Source organism: Podarcis tiliguerta, assembly GCF_965153285.1.
Source record: "Podarcis tiliguerta genome assembly, chromosome: 11".
NCBI lineage: Eukaryota > Metazoa > Chordata > Lepidosauria > Squamata > Lacertidae > Podarcis > Podarcis tiliguerta.
In genome coordinates this window covers 33,534,528-33,553,866 of record NC_139544.1, presented here as the reverse complement: position 1 = coordinate 33,553,866, position 19,339 = coordinate 33,534,528, and the positions used below count along the sequence as shown (strand labels likewise).

Here is a 19,339-nt window from a genome sequence, read left to right as displayed (position 1 = left end):
TCTGTTGAGAACTACACTTGCCCCACAGTACACAGCAGGGAGATTTCATTGCAACTGTTAGTGGTGGTGGTCACCTTTGTTCATGTATGGAGGGTCACAATGCCTTGTTCTGAACACCGCAAGAGGAGGCTGTAGAGGTGTATCATGAGGGAGGAATTGAGTTTTCAGCACTTCTGTTGGAATTCCATCCTGTCCTGGGGTTTCACAACATGCCTGCTGAGGTCCAGCGCCAAGGGCCTTCTGGTGGTTCCCTCGCTGCGAGAAGTGAGGTTACAGGGAACCAGGCAGAGCGCCTTCTCGGTAGTGGCCCCTGCCCTGTGGAAAACCCTCCCAGCAGATGTCAAGACAATAAACAACTATTTTACTTTTAAAAGACAACTGAAGACAGCCCTGTTTAGGGGAGTTTTTAATGTCTGACACTGTATTGTTTTTCAGTTGGAAGCCACCCAGAGTGGCTGCGGAAACCTAGCCAGATGGACGGGGTATAAATATATTGTTGTTGTTACATCTGAAAGTTGATGGTGTTCTTCAGCTTGTCAAGGGAAGGACATCTAGCTCTTCCAAGACAGGCAGAGTCTGGCTGCTGTTGATTGCTGTGTCAGAGACCATGTTTCCCCAGGAGTACAGTTCTTGATAGGGACGCGGGTGGCGCTGTGGGTTAAAGCCTCAGCACCTAGGGCTTGCTGATCGAAAGGTCGGCGGTTCGAATCCCCGCGGCGGGGTGCGCTCCCGTTGTTTCGGTCCCAGCGCCTGCCAACCTAGCAGTTCGAAAGCACTTCCGGGTGCAAGTAGATAAATAGGGACCGCTTACTAGCGGGAAGGTAAACAGCGTTTCCGTGTGCTGCGCTGGCTCGCCAGAGCAGCAATGTCACGCTGGCCACGTGACCCGGAAGTGTCTCCGGACAGCGCTGGCCCCCGGCCTCTTGAGTGAGATGGGCGCACAACCCTAGAGTCTGTCAAGACTGGCCCGTACGGGCAGGGGTACCTTTACCTTTACCTTACAGTTCTTGATAGTGCTCTGCCCATCACTTCATCTGCTTGCTGTGGTCTGTGATGCTCTCTCCCAACAAGGTTTACAGCAGTGCAGCTTTCCTGATTGTTGGCTCAAAGGCTTTCTTCATGCCTTCACATATTTTGCGAGTGTTGCCAATGTCAGCAGGAGTTGAATGCTCTGACCCAGCTTTAGCCAGAAGTCATTGGCATATCATCCGGCAATCCACTGGGCATCACTCCTTGCCTTTCTCAGTGCAGCAAGCATATTTCCACAGGGCACACTTTTGCCTTCCAAAGAAACATTAATTATTTGAGTATGTAACTTGGGGAGAATTACAATTAGATAACAATGTAGTAAATCTAGTTTCATTTAAATTATGCCTGAACACATTTGGACTAACAGCTGCGTCTTGGAACAGATTGCCTTGCTATGGACTGTGCTATGGAGTAAGATACAAGGTTAAAAAATGCCAAGAATCAAGCAGCTCCCATTGGTTTTAGTGTATTATCTCAAATTCCTCCCGTAAAGGCAATTAATCTTTGTTGGAGTCAAGTCTTTTCTGCTATTAAATGCTGTGGGTGAGACCCAACATAGTGGAAGCAGGTGTTCATTTATACAGGGTGGGGCTTCTTCTTTCTCTCCTCCCACCAGAATAATTTGGGAGGGGCACATGGGGGCTGGCAGAGGGGGGAGAAACTGCAATTCCCATTGTGGAAGCATATTTCCATTGGGCAAGTGGCAAGACGTCACTGAATGTCACCCTGTACGTTACAGGTGGGGCACCAAAGGAGGAGAGTAACATTGGGGACAAAATAACATTTGCGAGAGAAATATGACTGTACAGCAAAATAAGATATATGGCTTTGTTCTTTCTTACCTACTCATTGTTACTCACTGTTAATTATAGCTCATTTTAGTTAACTGAAATATATAAAGGTGTGTGTGATGCCTGGCTATTTAAATTAAATTAATGAACATGTATGAGCTGTCTGGCTTCTGAATCACTTATAAGCCTTAGATTCAAATTTGAATGTTATGGGCAAGATACTTGTGAATCCAATTTCAATTATTTAATAAACTGTTCCCCCTTTTTTTTTTACAAAAATGCCACAATTACCTGTCTAATTACTAGAGCAATATCATATGAAGCCTGATTTCAATATGCATAATAATAAAACCCAACTACCAATAAAAACCCAATAAAACCCAACTAGGGGACGACAGAGGACGCGATGGTTAGACAGTGTTCTCAAAGCTACAAACATGAATCTGACCAAACTGCGGGAGGCAGTGGAAGACAGGAGTGCCTGGCGTGCTCTGGTCCATGGGGTCACGAAGAGTCGGACACGACTGAACGACTAAACAACAACAAAACCCAACTACAGTATTGAACAAAATTTTATTTGATATACTGATTCTTTTAGTCCATTTTATTTTTCGATTTGTTAATTAAAATCATATTAATAATCCAGAGGTGCCACTGCCAGACCATCCAAATCACATTCGGAAAACTCCAAACTCTGTCTTCTGGGTGGGCGCATTGAGTGCAGCACTCAGGCTGAGACCCAAAACCAGTCTTGTATCAGCCGGGTCAATAATTCCATCATCCCACAGACTGAGAAATAAAAAGCAAAAATAAACAGTTACATTTTTAATGCAAGTGACAAAGAAAGATATTTCAGTTTAATAAGCAATAAATGGAACCTTTAGCATAGTACCCAACTACATTTTGCTAGTAGTAGCATTTAAGTGACACTACTATATGGGCAGTAGACTATAGCAGAATCTGCACTGTGCCATGTGGCTCCCACATACGTAGCTTTGCTACATTTAAAGGCCACAGCATCCTAATGGATTCTATTCAGTTATGATTCCATCCTGAGGCTGCTATAGATCCTGTTAGTCATTCAATAGTCAACCAATATTTCCATTAGAAAAACAAAAAAACCAAAAGTTACAACTATGTAACAGAGGAGAATGCAACTTTTCAATATTCAAACTACAATGGAATAACAACAACAACAACCCTATCAACATAAACGCTAAAGGTGTGCAGTGACCACAACATTCACCTGTATCTGCAGAATGTGGAAATAGCACATTTCAGATCTGTTTTGATTTGTTATTCAGGCCAAAATCTGAACTTTTAAATCTGAAGCTGTTTCACCACCACTGACTGTAAGAGGAAAATCCAAAATGGGGTACAATTTTTATCTTCCACATGTGGATGACATCTGCATGCAAATAAGCCCCTCTTTTAAGAGGATAAAGCCTTCTGAATTTCCGGCAAACCTATCCAGGAGCTTCCATACAGGGAACCTTTTAAAGGAAAAGTCTCTACATTTTTAATTGCTTGCAAGAATTGGATGCGAATCACAGGCATGGTCACCCCTTCTGACAACTATACTCTAAACACACACACACACACGTTACAAGAATCTCAAAGCGGTTAACACAAAACAATAGGGCGGTATATAAATTCAATAATAATAATAAATAATAATTCAACAGAATTTAAACAAAACTATTTAGTTTTGTATTAAGCTATCCCACACATATAGAGCACAATCCAAAGAAACACTTTCAAGTCTCCTCCAGCATGTACACATGTACACACACACACACTTTTACAATATCTGTTCTCTAAAGAGGAAATGTAAATTATGGCTAATTACTGGGCTTAAATGTCAACCAAATATGGTTTTCGTATTCAACTCAAAGATAGAGAAAGTGGTGAGACATTTCTTTGTAATGCTCTGCCAACAATCATTTCATTAATCTTCTTTGTTGAAGAATGGAAACTAATGGAAAGTAATCCAAGTCATAACAAATTGCCTTAAAGCAATGGATTCAAAACTAAAAAAAGGTAACAAAAGCACTCTATCTCAATGCTGAGTACATCCATTCATTTAAATTTTAGATTTATGTCAAGTGTGTGGAAGCCAGTAGGTATTAGCCAGTTGCAAAGTCAATAAACAAATTGATCATACAGATCGCTTAAGTAATTTTATTTGATTATTATTTTAGAGGGCAGGAAATAAGAGAGAGCAGGCCATCTGGAAAACAAGTGCTTTAGAACATTCGTCTGCGAATAAGCAGTCGGAACTGAATGGTTAGAATAGGGTATTTTCCTCTGGCTAAAGAATCAAGCCTTCAACTGTTTATTGTCTGAAGATTATATTTTTAAATCTAATTATGCAGAAAACGTGCAGCCCGCTTCCGGAGTGTTAATATTCCTAAAGAACAGGACAAACCAAACTTCATTTGTACATGAAAACATACTTATGGCAGCCTAACCCCATCAGGTCTTGGAGATGGTCTTGGTTTGCTTTCACCGGTTACACTTACAATCATAAGAGCTGTTCTTTGACCTTTTTCAAGCCCCTTAAAAGATCATTGAAACTTAGCATTACTAGATGTGCGTTTTCCAAGCAGCATGCTCTCTCTGTTGTAATGTGCTACTGCATCTTAGCTCCTTTTCATTTATCTTTTAGCTTCTGGCTTTAAAAAAAAAAAAAAATACAAATGTCCTTTATCCACATCTTTCTCTAAATAACTTATGGTAGAAACACAAGGAGAAGATAGTACTTTTCTTTAATATGTGAGTGGCCTGTATTTTTAAAATATGAAGTTTGTTTGGAGTGTTGATATCAGAGAAGGATTGGGGAGCAGAAGTCCAGGGCAGAATGAGGGGAGCCCCCAAATGCAGTAGGACTGGCTTGCGACACTTTGAAGTAGGTAAAGGAACAACACACTAGCATTTAAAGTGAGGGCTCTTAAGACTAGCAAAACAGAGTCTAAAAATTACTTAGCGGCACTACTGTATGGTTGGGAATAATTGATACCCACTTTGGATGGGGTTGAACAATACTCTAAGAACTAGGGAGTGTGAATGGATCCAGCTTTCCTTTGCTCTAAATGTCTAAGGTGTGTCTAGGACCAGGATTGCTTTTGCAGAGCTGGTTGCTCTTACACATTGATTGGTAACATGTCTTGGTGAATTATGTACCATCTAAATTGGTCCCTGGTCCATCTCCAAGCCCAATTCAGAATGTTGGCTATGACCTTCAAAGCCTTCAATTGTTTGGCATCAGGATACTTAAAATGCAATCCTCCCACGATCCTATCCTTCTGCTCAGGTTTTCAATAGAGGATCTGCTCCAAAGTTCATCACCACCTGAACAGTTGGTGGGTATGACGCACATCTCATTCATGATTCCAAGACTGTGAATTGCCCTGGGAAGTTTGGCTGGCTCTTTCTTCATGATGGTTCTAGACTCCTTATAAAAACCATATTGTTCAAGGATGCTTTTGGCATAATCACTTCTGCCTGGTAGTTTTAAGGGCTTTAAAAAACCTGCTTTGCCCTCTACTTTTCATTGGAATTTTCAATTACACTTAATCCTTCTGGCTTTAACCTCACTATAGCCTCTTGGGGGTCCTGTTAGAAGCCAAATATGAATTCCTATCTCAGAATTAAAAAAAACACACATTTTCATATTCTAGACAAGATATCAAAATAAAATAAAAACACTGACCAGGACTGTATTCTAAGAAAATCTTAGTTACAGGTAGGTAACCGTGTTGGTCTGGCATAGTCAAAACAAAATGAAAACATTCCTTCCAGTAGCACCTTAGAGACCAACTAAGTTTGTTATTGGTATGAGCTTTCGTGTGCATGCACACTTCTTCAGAAAACCTTATTGGCCCAAGTCTGGCCTTTTAAAAAAAGCACTATAACAAGAAAAATATCTATCCCTTAAATCTGTAGAACACAATTTTGATATGGCAAATAGAATTTTTATTGGCAACTTGAAAGATTTTTCACCGTAAGATAAAAGATTACTTTCTCCAAATCACTGTGGCTTCCTATCTTTGTTTAGTGAAAACTGCCTTCTGTAACAGGACAAAGCATTAATTATTGAGCACCCATCAAACCCCATGGCGAGACCATGAATCATATCTCTGCTTGTAAAAAATTCATAACAGGGCCTCTGCAAGAAGAGGCGGCTTGGGAAGAAAGCTGCTCGTGTCATTTGTTACAAGGTAAACTGATTAAACTCCTTTTAGAGACCTGAAAGCAGATTAATCTAGCTCATTAAAAAGATGTCTGGCTAATGACTCTTGGTAATTAAGACCTCTGCATGTGAAAGGTTCTAGTCAGGCACGTTTGATGAGGAAATACAACTATGGAGCAGACTACTGACATCCTGTACACAGAATGAGATAAAATTTATATGCAGAGCTAATAAAGAAATGTGCCTCCATTTTTAAAAAATGCACTGTTCTGCCTCCTTAGTCCCAGTTTTATAGTACAAAGATCACAGTGCCAATATAAACATCACAGTGTGCATACAGAGTGATTTGCAAAATAATATATACACACAGGCATGCAGCACACTGTCACTGTTAATACAGCCGATCACCAGCTGAAGAAGTGATGGGGAGACTGGAATCTGCCTCCCCCAAATCCCCAACAAATAAGCAGAAATGTCATTTGTTGGGTGCTACGCACAGAATTCAAATCCACTGACTGGGATCTATGAAAGCAGCTGCAGGGAACTAGATCCAGAGACTCAGGCATAGGAATCACGAATAAAGTTTCCTTAAGCATGCACTGTTCCTAACCCAGAAGAGGGTCAACAAAAACCAAATTGGCCTTGCTCTCTGAGGGTCTCGATCCAAAAATGTCACTGGATCCACTACTGCAGATTCACACAGATCCTGGCAATCTGTCCAAGATTCAGATACTTGGCCTTATACTAATGTCAATAAAAATTCCTTTTATTTGACTTTGTAATCTAGCATTCTCTTAATATCTTTTAAAGAAATCATTCTGATTTGTGTCACAAAAACAATGAGAAAACTTTTTGTTGATGTCAAAAAGAACTGGATTTGTATATTGATATTGCAGCTCTGAGGGAAATAATGTTATTCTTATGAAACAAACAGTACTTTCTAAGCATATAGCAAGCCAGAGCAGCAGCAAAATGCCACACAGGCGCTAATAGTAGCCAGAGTGGATCAAAGGAGTCAGCGGTGGATCGGAAAATAAAAAAAGAGTTTAAAGGAGGAGCTTCCCCTTTTTTGCCTCATTGTAGTTCTGACATCTGTGTAGCACAGACTAGCGTCTTTCGGGACAATGATGGCTTTTCCTCTTGAACTTAAGCATACAGACTTTTACCCACTAGAAACACCAGGATTAACACCAGAAATATTTCCACTTCCACTTGGTGGATGTATATTTCAATGCTTAGGGTATGAAGTACTGTACATATAATTTGTGTGCACAAAACAAGCTTTTGGAGCTCTTGCTACCAATTATTGCATGCGGGTGGTGCTGCGGTCTAAGCCACCAAGCCTCTTGAGCTTGCTGGTCAGAAGGTGAGCAGTTAGAATCCATGCGATGGGCGAGTTCTCGTTGCTCTGTCCCAGCTTCTGCCAACTTAGCAATTTGAAAGCATACCAGTGCAAGTAGATAAATAGGTACCGCTGCGGCGGGAAGGTAAACAGCGTTTCCGTGCGCTATGGTTTCCGTCACGGTGTTCCGTTGCGCCAATAGCGGTTTAGTCATGCTGGCCACATGACCCGGAAAGCTGTCTGTGGACAAACACTGGCTCCCTCGGCCTGAAAAGTGAGATGAGCGCCGCACCCCATAGTCGCCTTTGACTGGACTTAACCGTCCAGGGGTCCTTTACTTTTTACCACCTACAACACTGCTTATGACAAGCAGGGGATCATTAGAGGTACCTTCAACAAAGTTCAAGAAGCTGAATTGGAAAAGGGAATCTAGAATGCCCAATTATATCAGTGGATACAAACTATCAGGAAATTCTATGCAATCACAGTTGTGCCCTTGTGTAAGTCCTATTCCTTTCAATGAGGTTGCTTATGAAATGTTCTTAGTAGATCCTATTTTTCCAAGCACTTTAGCAATGCAGCAATTTAATGACGGATCTGAAGAACATCAGAGATACTTTATTACTGAAAAGGTCAAGCACCACATAGGTAGAGGCAGACCAAACATGTCTGAAATGTTCTCTCATGAAGATCTCAAATTTAGAAGCAAAGAATGATGGAATGCCTCTAATTTTTTAGCCTTTTCATCACAATTACTGAACATTCCTTATTAGTGACAAGTTTAAAAGCCTAAAGTTAAAATAACCTTTGTACAACCAATAACTAATTGACTGCTTACAAGATCATCCGCTGAAAGGCAGATGTTTCTTGTATCACAACTAGGCACATACTGCATGCTTAAAAATCCAATTATTTTTCAGGCCTTTAACACATATAAAAATTATAAAGGGCCTCCAGCAATTATATCCAAGAAGAGAACACAGAGAGGGGGAAAATACCTCCAAATTAAGGATTTGGTTTAAGCACATACAGTCTGATGATAATTTGTTTAATGTTAATTAGTTCAATGAGAAGTTTTCTTGACTGCAGTATAATCCAATAATAAAAGATGAAAATACATGTATTTATTTGTCCCTTCTGGCCTGGGGAGACATATGAAATTTTGTGACAGCTAGACAAAGCCAGGTCCTCAAGCGGTTTAACCACACGTATTTTTGCAACTGAGATGAATCACCCAGATTCGTATTTATTGCTAAGGCCAATCTATATCAAAGACCATGAATTTCCAGTTGACAGCAAGGAGTACAAGATAGGCTACTACTATATAGATAAGTCTGTGAGAACTGAGTAATTCACAAACGCTGGATGCATTTGGATGTTAATGCTAAAACCATGGTTTAGCATTCTGAGAACAAATTGTATTGAACCTCAGGGTTGCAAGCTCTTTTCTTCCTCTGGAATGGCCAATAGATAGGAAATTACTGCTTTAGTGTAACTGTGCTTTAGCCTGCAAAACTACAGTCAATGTTGACTGTGGTTTGAATAAGCTGGTTTATGGCAACCAGGTATATTTAACACTAGTCACAGTTTGTCTGGGTTCAGACAACATGGCAAGCTGTGAGCTTAACCTCTTTGCAGTTCTTTGGGATCAGGAGAGGGGAAGATGGGAGCAAGCAAGCCCTGCAAGGCTCATTGCAGTTTGTTCTCATAATGCTAAACAATGGCTTAGCGACAACATGCAACACAGCCTGCTATGTCAACTCTCAAGAAAAAAGATTGCCCCAGGTTGTTGCAATTGTTTGGTGTTGGCAGTAGGACAATGAATAATAGACAGTGAAGTTTTTTGTTTAAACTCACACTTATTAACACCTTTTAATAAATCTGACTGATCAGATTTACAAGGTGGTAATTCAAATGCAAGTAAAATATATCCTCTGTGGTAAACAGTTTCATTTGCTTTTTGGAAGATAAAAGCTCTAGCATTCTTCAAATGCGTTTCTTGAATTATCACAAGAAAGATGTGGCTTGCTACTATTACTAAATAAAAACTTTTAAATAACATAATAAACATACACTCTGCTTTAGTAATTTTAAGAGAGTTGCTGGCTGCCCTCATGCCTAGTAAAAAACAAAATGATCCATGTAAATTTATCTCTAGCAGATCATGAAAAGCCACTTTCGGCTAGTAAATAAGAGTACTGAGCTTGATCCTTGGTTATCAGACTTCACATCCCCCTCAGGCAGTGGAGGAGCAGGCAGGGGCTGGGTGGGGCTGGCGCACATCCTGGAGGCGTGGCGCCCAGCGCGGGCAGTGGGGTCAGCCACAATGGCACCCCACCAGGACATGCTGCTGGGGGCGCTGCGATCCCCCTGCACTCTTCCTCCGCCAGTGCCCTCAGGTACGTGGAATACCCTTAACTAGAGTTATTATATTTGAACCTCAGTATTTCATCTGTTAATTCGGAGTGTTGATTATTTACCGATTTTGTGGGTGCACAGGACTGAACACTTTGCACAATGTTTAATAAATAGTTTGTAATAAAGGGCCTGATCCAATCAAGTCTCTGTTCTGCTAATGGAAGAGTAATGCATTACCAATCTGACCCTTGTGACAATCCAACATCTTTGCAGCGTAAGCTTTATCTTAACCACCACCATGGGTTGTGGTGGCCGGGGCGGGAAGCAAAACACCGTAGCATGTTAAACTATAATCTATATGTTACCGTGCACTAGAGTAGTAAGGACTGCCTTCCTCTTCAAACCTCCGGATGATTGGCTCTTTGAGAGTTTTTTCCTCCTCTTCAGTTAGCTAGTGGATTGATATGGAAAGAAAGTGGGATTTTAGTCTGCAAGAGCTACACTTTTATGTATTAAGAAGTGACATTGCACACTGGTTGCATAAGACCATAGGTTAGGATGACAAGAACCAGAACCAGAAAGCTTCACTCTCACATCTCTTTCCCTGCCCCATTCCCAGATTTATGCCTGTATTCTTACCCAAATCAATAACAGAAAACACTTACCTGCTTCCCTTCCCTTGCTTTTCGGTCCTTGGCTATTGTAGCCAAAACCATTGCAGCTTGCTCTCCTCCCATAACTGAGATCCGAGCATTTGGCCACATAAAAAGGAATCTGGGACTGAAAAGATATAACAAACTAACACAGGGCACAAATCTCCTGCTTTTTTCCCAAATTCCCTACTCCAGAATTATTCTAATTTTATGTTTGAGGGGCATAGGGAGAGAAAGAGTTTCAAAGACCTGCTCCATCATGTGCCGAAACTTCCTTACTGTCACTGTGATTTGCATAATATGAAAGCTGCAAAGATCCACAATTTTCCTTAACCGTGCCATTTATTTAATTCATTTAGCAGAGTTGTTATACCTCTTAATTATCCATAAACTCTAAGCTATTGATACCTGCGGTGAGCATCAAAATTTTCATCAAGTTTTTCTAGCTATAAAGAAGGGGTATTTTAGTTTCTGTGCCAGGATACTGCAACATTACACATACAAAGTGACATGAGCACCGTGTAACTGGAACAACCAAGGGATCTAATACAATGAGTAGGAGATACAAATGTATACATTCACTAATTCACCTGTGTAAGGTGAAGAAACACAGGTAGCATAGTCTGCCTGAGCCACAAACTGCATTTAACAGTTAACTAATTCTAGGCACATACTTACCTATATGCTCTTCCACACATCCCATAATTTCCAGCACCATAGGAACCTCCAATTAGTACTGTTATTTTAGGCACATTGGCACATGCTACAGCAGTTACCATCTTGGCTCCATCTTTTGCTATTCCACCAGCTTCATAATCCTTACCAACCATGAAACCTAGTGAATTATAAAAGCAGCAAGATCAACGTCAACCAATTTTGCAAAGTAATCTTACTGGTCCATTACAGAGAGGGTGGGGACAGAATCAAAAAGCAACAGTAAGGTGACACCTTTACTGGGCCCACCCCAACTAAAACACAACATAAATAGCTTCCTGGCTGCTTTACGAAGTTGGTTTTCATAAAGCTATTAATCTATTCTTACTTTAAGATAACAGTCATTGCTGATTGTACACCTTCAGGACAGGGTTTCTTGTTCTTAATTTCAGTCATTATATACTGCTTAGATTTTAAGACACTTTAATAATACTTTACTTAATGTCAGCTCTATAGCCCTCCTCAAAAAACAAATAAAGGTTATAAATAATGGATAGGAATATATTTATTACTACTACGTATTTAGTTGCCTGAGGGCTATGCAATGAATCTGCAGCTCCAAATAATTTATTTCCCCTGAAATTCAGCTACATAAATCATAATGAGTCACAGACCTGTGATGTTTTGCAGAAATACAATGGGAATATTTCTCTGACAACAAAGCTGAATAAAATGGGTGCCCTGTAAAGACAGTAAAAAGATAGTTTATCTAAAAGGTAAAGGGACCTACTGGCAATTAATTGTTGAAGAGCTTATCTTCACTCCCATCTATTGTTAAAACCAATAGGTGCTTCTATGACAATGTTTTATCAAGTTGCTATAAATATATATGTGTATGTATGTATATAACAAAATCACAATCTTTTACATGAAATATAGTGCTTATCTAATTAAAAAAACAAACATTCAAACACATAATTGCACTTTCCCAATTCCCTCCGTTGGAAATGACCCTATACCTGAGCATCAGCTTGTCTGTTATTTTTTCTAACTGTAGTAATACTCTCAAATTGCTTCAGAATCAAACAACTTTTCCCAATTAGTGTTACTTATCTTCGTAAACAGCTGATTCATGAAGAAGTTACTCATTCCCCAATAACTGCTAAAATAGATTTGAAGCAAGTTTCAACACATAAGGATGTGATAAATGGTAGGTGGTAATAACCGAGGAAACAAGTTTGCTATGGTACTGAATGCTAGAAATAGTACGTTAGATCACTGCCATTAAGAGTGACAAAATAGCAGGTTAGACTAAAAAAATATTGCAGCGTGGCAGGTCTTGAGAAAAAGCTTTCGTAACTTTGTTAATAATAATACTTAGCATCTGTACAAATGTTCGAAGTGTTTCACGTGCACTACCTAGTTGTAACCCTTACAACAACACTGAAATGTAAGTCAGTATTATTACATACACACACTATTAGATAATAAAACTATGACAGAATGTCTTGTAAGTGTTTCTTCCTGTTGGGCATACAGTGGTACCTTGGGTTACATACGCTTCAGGTTACATATGCTTCAGGTTACACACTCTGCTAACCCAGAATTAGTGCTTTAGGTTAAGAACTTTGCTTCAGGATGAGAACAAAAATCGTGCTCCGGCGGCGCGGTAGGAGCAGGAGGCCCCATTAGCTAAAGTGGTGCTTCAAGTTAAGAACAGTTTCAGGTTAAGTACAGACCTCCGGAATGAATTAAGTACTTAACCTGAGGTACCACTGTATTTACAACTAAAATCAGCAAGAGTAATTATACTCCCTTAAAACAGGGATGGGGAGTCTGTGGCCATGAAGATGTCCCGGACTACAATTCCCCAGCCAACATAAAACAGGATAATTGGAGTTCCGGTCCAGCAACATCTGGACGGCTACAGATTCCCCATCCCTGCCAGAAAATGTAAGAAAATGTAAACATGAAATTATTTTATTTTTTAGACTTGGTTATGCTTCTTATAGTCATAAGCAACCACCAAAAAGGTAATTAATTACCAGCTATGAATGTAGTCTATGGTGTTTGCTTTGTTCTCAGCAATAATGAAAATCTGGAAGGCAGAGCTTCAATAACGTAGGTTATACTTGCCTTCTTTGCAGATTCTGAAAAAAGGACACCATTGTTTCCAATTATTCCTACCGGATAACCAAATATCCGAGCAAATCCTAGAGGGGGAAATGAGAATAAGAGAAAATTGCACGTGTCTCACAATGAAAGCATAAAACATTTCAACACCTTTTGAATGAAATCAGTATTCTAAGAATAAGAGTTTTAGGCCTGCAGCCACAATTCTTCCATATAAATTATATTAACTGTTAATTTTCCGCAAGCTCTTACGAAGTATTTTTAAAATGCAAACATACCCACATTCCAACATATTAAATAGTAGCAGCTTCATACCTGGCGTTCCTCAGGAATTGTAAATAAAAAACAAAAAATCAGTTCAGTTTTGAAGTAAGTGGGGAAAAGAGGTGCAGTTTTGAAAGGTTCACTTCACCATCTTGATTCAAAATGGCACCTGCCCACTGATCTCATGAACCATTATGCAAATTTGGTTCTGATATCATAAGAAGCGTCCAAGTCCATAGCAAACAAATAAACTACTTTCTGAAGTGTGTAGCAGGAAATTTGATTTCTAATCACTTAAAAATAATACCTGTGATTAAGGTATCCCCGTATAAGGCTTTAAATTCATCGAATTTACTTCCATCCACAAGTCTAGCAATGACCTTAAGTAGAAAAACAAACAAGACACACATTATTAGTTCATTCTTCGTTACAACAGATAATATTTTTAAGATCACATTCTCTTTTCTATTAGATTGATATTAAATTCCAAGTAACTGGGCTTCATTACCACCAGCTGAAGGAACACACTAGGCTGAACGTGTTTGAAATTGAAAGCCCGATTATTATAGAAAGTAGTTGTTATCATCACTGTCATCAGTCACCTTCTTCACAATTGTCTCAAGGTGATGTACAATAAAAATAGTAAACAAAAAACAATTAAGCAGCAGATACATTTAAAACAATACAAAATAGACAATCATGGCAGCAATATTTTGTATTTATACCTCTCTAACATCAAAATTTCTTTTAAGCTGCTCTCCAACTATCCCATAAAGTTCATCAGCAGGAAACAAAGGTTCTTCCGATGGTTCTATTGTCACCTGCAATAATTTAAAGTACAAAACACACACACAAATTAATCAAAACATTCATCAATATTTTCCCACAGGCTTCCAGAGTCTCTCTCTCTATAACCAACTCAGGCTCAAGTGTTTGCATCTGAGTAACAATTCATTCAGCATGACAGTTAAACTTATTCTGGATTCTTAGAACTTTTCTCTCTTCCTCGCAGTTCTTCCTAAAGTCCAGCAGTAATTTACACATTTCCAAAACAGCTTCACGGCTCACGTCTGACCTAAAATTTGTTTATTTGTTTTGTAATTATATATTTTATCATTGTAACTCACCTTGGGACCCTATTATTTATTAAATTAGTATACCACCCTACACCCGGAGGTCTAAGGGTGGTTACAACATAAAATCACAATATAAAAACATTAAATACATAATAAAAATGAAAACAAAAAAACCCCAATAATCCCCCTTCCCCAATACATTTTAAAAGGGCATTGGATATAGGAAAAGGTGGGTAAGAAATCAAATTAAATAAAAGATAGAAAGAAAATTGAACCCTGGTTAAGGGACTGGGAATGGGGTATCATATATAGTACCTGGCACCCTATTTTTGCACAAGTCTTGCTGTGAAGAAGAAGAAGAGGAGGAGGAGGAGGAGGAGGAGGAGGAGTTTGGATTTGATATCCCGCTTTATCACTACCCCAAGGAGTCTCAAAGCCGCTAACATTCTCCTTTCCCTTCTTTCCCCACAACAAACTGTGAGGTGAGTGGGGCTGAGAGACTTCAGAGAAGTGTGACTAGCCCAAGGTCACCCAGCAGCTGCATGTGGAGGAGTGGAGACGCAAACCCAGTTCACCAGATTACAAGTCAACCGCTCTTAACCAGTACACCACACTGGCTCTCCTCAGTCTGAGCCGCTAGGGGGCAAAAGAGGCACACTGGACTGTGCTGAGACCTAGCAGCTGGCCTTTGCAGAAATTAGCCTTAAAGCCCAATGGGTCACCCCTGGAGGAGGGGGAGGACAGACAGGGGAGGGCACAGCAGGGCTCTCCTCCCAACTCTCTCTCCCTGAGACCAAAGAAGGCTTTTTCTTGCAGGTGTTTTCAGCTTCAACCCTGCTCAAGTAGGTGATACTACCATGCTCCTAAACTCACACTGAGCACCACAATCTGAGTTCAGGAACACCTGTGGTTTCATGACAATCACACATAACCCTGGAATAGGAAGGTTAGATGAATTTGTGTGCGACAGGAGGATAGGATGGATGGTGTATGCTATCCTAAGTCCCACTACAAGTTAAATTGTAGGTCTGAAAAGGTAATAGTCTAATATCTAGTCAGGGCCAGCGCAGGCATAACTCTTCACTTTCTGAACTAAGTTTAATACATCATCAGACAAGGACAGACCTGCTTACTTCATCCCTCACCCGCTCCCCCCATATGAACTCCCCATTAACTTTGGTGCATTGAATGATATATCTGTACCTACATAAAAGCCATGGTTGAAGTTCACTCGGAGTAGACCTATTAAAATTAATGGACTTCACTTTTTCATGTGCATTAATTTCAATAGCTCTACTAAGTATCACTTCATTGAATACCACCCCTTATGTCAAAATCTGGCCTAGCGTAAACCTGGCTAGTGACCGTACTGATAACACACTGCTCCAGGGATAGTGTTAATAAGGGAGGATGGGTAGAATCCAATTGGGAGAAGGGAGGGAACACATGAGCTTGCACTCTCAATCTAACCATGATTAAGAAACCAGCTGTCTTATGTTTGCAACAGGCCACAGTGCAAATAGAAACTTTAAATGCACAGCACTGCTACCGAAGCCACATTCTAGGTATTCTATTTCATACATCGCTTCCAAGGAAACTGAACAAAACATACTCACATCTACTTTCTTCTGGTAATTCAAACTTCTCACCACTTTCCTTGCTAAATGGAGTGCATGGTTATCATCCAAAGCATAGTGATCAGTTACACCAGATTTTCTGCACAGATTTAAAATACAAGACCATGGCATGTTATTAAGCAATATATTTTTATTTACTATTCAATGGTGAAATATTTTTGGGAGCGGGGCAGGGAATGACATGCGATAGAACCCAAACACAAAGGGAACTTGAGAAATAAAGGGCAAGCATTTAGCGGTAATATCCATTGATAGCAGAAGAGCCCATCATTATTTAAAGCAAGGTGAATGCAACAACAGTTCAAAGCAACATAATTTATGGCACGTTCCATTAAAATGTACTGAAGGTGGAGGAGAGTGTTTTGTTTTACCGGCAGTGAAGATCAGCACCACCAAGATCCTCTGCTGATACCTCCTCCCCTGTTGCTGCTTTAACCTAAAATACAAAAACGAAGTCTCAGCACAGAAATTCATAGAATTATTTATATATTTAAAGCAATTTTAGCCCATAGCTGAAAAGGCTTCCAAAATAGCTTCCAAAGATAAGCAGCAATGCAATTATGTGTTTTTTTAAAAGTTAACTACAATAATCTTTCAAATTTTCAGGCTTTGGACCCTGCCTGTTACTTCCCCCAACTCTCATCCAAGAATCTCTTAAGTTCACTACTTTGGCCCATATAAACCAAGGTTTGAACCTAGTAATAAACACTGGTCTACACAGTTGGTTTGTGTTAACCTTGGTTCAGACATACTGCTACATAATGCTAATGCTGGAAAGAAAAGAGAGGGAACTCAAGCTGGAAAGGGAAGACGGGATGGAGCACTTTGGACTATGCCCAGTGGACATAGCTGATTGAGTAGAGTATTAAATGCCATAAAAATATAACCAAGTAACATAAAATCATTGTTATGATTATTTAAGAAGCACTATTAATATGTATGTCACTTTATAAAGACTTCCAGGATCTTATCCAAAGTTAAACAGTAAAATTGGAAGAACATGTGTTCAGTTCCGGAACAGATTTAAGGGTGATCCTATCAGGAGACAAAGGTCGGTATAGTTAAAGCTATGGTTTTCCCAGTAGTGATGTATGGAAGTGAGAGCTGGACAATAAAGAATGCTGATCAAACCTATCCATTCTTAAGGAAATCAGCCCTGAGTGCTCACTGGAAAGACAGATCCTGAAGCTGAGGCTCCAATACTTTGGCCACCTCATGAGAAGAGAAGACTCCCTGGAAAAGACCCTGATGTTGGGAAAGATGGAGGGCACAAGGAGAAAGGGACGACAGAGGACGAGATGGTTGGACAGTGTTCTCCAAGCTACCAGCATGAGTTTGACCAAACTGCGGGAGGCAGTGGAAGACAGGAGTGCGTGGCGTGCTCTGGTCCATGGGGTCACGAAGAGTCGGACACGACTAAACAACTAAACAACAAGAACATCAGGAGAGAAGACTGAGTGTGCCAAAGAAGACACAGAAAATGGGGGAGAGGCAGTGTTGCATGGGAGAGAGCTCCAGGCATAAGGGGAAGCAAGGAGAAACAGCAGAGTTGTTTAAGGGAGCTGGAGACTTTTTTAATGACTGTGGGAGGTGTAGCTGAAGGAGTGGGTCATGGGGCATGAAAAAAATAAAATGTAAAAGTGAGGGATTTTGTGCTGGATCCAGCACAAGAGTGAGGATTGTGTGCTGCAGCTAGGAGTGGCCAACCCTTGAAGAAAAATATAGAATCATTTCCCCAAAACCTAATTTTAATATTATCTGATGCTAAGCAGAGCCTGCCTGCCTCAAATCTCCATTTCCATTCAACCTCAAAGCTACCTTTAAAAACAACAACATTTGTTTAAAAAAAAAGATTTTACACTTAAAACTAATCAATAAGCTCTGAGTCTGTTCCATTTTTCTAAAGTGATATAATTAGTGCCGAAAATTCAAGCAGGAAATTAAGTAACAAATTAATTAGGGCTAAATGGCAGAGTTTCGTCATCCAAAGGTACCTATTGATTTTCTGTGTCTGCTTCTGCTGATTACTTTTGTACCAGAACACTATTCCTGACCCAGGAAAACACTTCCCACGCTGAAGCCATTATCCCTGCAAGCTAAGCAATGAAATGTGCATGTTTCAGCTTTGACACCGCATCATCTTGGTATGTAAAAGAAATCTAGGCAGTGGCTACCACTTTTTATTGAAATATATTTCAACAGCTACAAATTTCCAAACTTCTAAAAGTTCCGTATCACGTTTCCCCTTTAATGTGTTAGCTATGTTTTTAATTAAGGACTGACGAAATATTGGAAAATGGATGTTTAGAATTAAAAAGCAGAATTGGATATAGTTAAGGAAATAATAGTTTACATCACATTGAAGAGGATACAGGAAGGAAAGTAGCTGGATGATAGAACACATATTATCTCAGACATTTTCCTCAACTATCTGGGATACAGCTAGGGCAGATACTGGTTTTGGTGTGACCCCATTTCTTCATAGAAGCCTGTGACACAGTTATATGTTATAACAAAAGCATAAAATCCTACAAAATCCATTCAGAACCATGCACTCACCAATGGAGGACCTCCCAAAAAAATAGTCCCTTGCTTGCCAACTATTATACTTTCATCAGCCATTGCAGGGACATAGGCTCCTCCTGCTGTACATGAACCCATAACCACGGCTATCTGAGAAAACAAACAGAAACACAGCATTCAACAGAAAAAAAATATGCTCACCTACGGGCAACTTCATTTCCTTGTAGTCTTGCAACCTAACGTGCGGCAACTGGCTCATATTTGTTTACATCTAGCCTAAGTTTGTAAGCTGATCAGAAGAGGAATCATTCTTTTAGTTCTGTCAATTGGATCTATAAATTATGCAAGCTGCTGTGTAAGGTTACCAGGTGCAAAGGAGGAGCATGTCACTTTAAAGTCTGGAATGCATCAACAGCGTGCACCAATGAGCCTTTCTTGGCTGCTACAGCTCCCCATAGTTCTTTGGACTGAAAGGGACCACTGCAGCATGAGCGTGGCAGGGACCACTGCTGCACTCTGAATGCTGTCTTGCTGCCTCTGAACATTTAAAAGTGATCAGCACAATCTCCTGTATTGCAGAAAAAAATATTATTCATCTGTTTCTTTCCAAACCAGACTGGAAAACCTTTTTTATATGGAAGGTCATATAAAACCCATTTGGGGGCCACAGTAGATAATGGGTGGAGC

At 40.0% G+C, this 19,339-nt stretch overlaps 1 protein-coding gene across 2 annotated transcripts in view; it reads right to left on the bottom strand.

Moving 5' to 3' along the window:
• Nucleotides 1–2,374: 2,374 nt before the first annotated feature.
• The window catches only part of MCCC2 (methylcrotonyl-CoA carboxylase subunit 2), a 29,667-nt gene continuing 12,702 nt past the window's right edge, over nt 2,375–19,339 (bottom strand). The window contains exons 7-17 of one of the 2 annotated variants that reach the window (XR_014503064.1): nt 18,689–18,802; nt 16,501–16,565; nt 16,109–16,208; nt 14,142–14,237; nt 13,724–13,796; nt 13,156–13,232; nt 11,694–11,760; nt 11,044–11,200; nt 10,378–10,492; nt 7,269–10,163; nt 2,375–7,223 (exon numbers count right to left, since the gene is read on the bottom strand). Coding sequence is in view for 1 of the 2 variants with exons in the window: in XM_083404057.1 (XP_083260183.1) it covers nt 2,492–2,609; nt 10,078–10,163; nt 10,378–10,492; nt 11,044–11,200; nt 11,694–11,760; nt 13,156–13,232; nt 13,724–13,796; nt 14,142–14,237; nt 16,109–16,208; nt 16,501–16,565; nt 18,689–18,802 (1,068 nt within the window). In the remaining variant the exon portion in view is untranslated. The remainder of the gene's footprint in view (nt 7,224–7,268; nt 10,164–10,377; nt 10,493–11,043; nt 11,201–11,693; nt 11,761–13,155; nt 13,233–13,723; nt 13,797–14,141; nt 14,238–16,108; nt 16,209–16,500; nt 16,566–18,688; nt 18,803–19,339) is intronic. The other variant, XM_083404057.1, reaches the window with a different exon arrangement.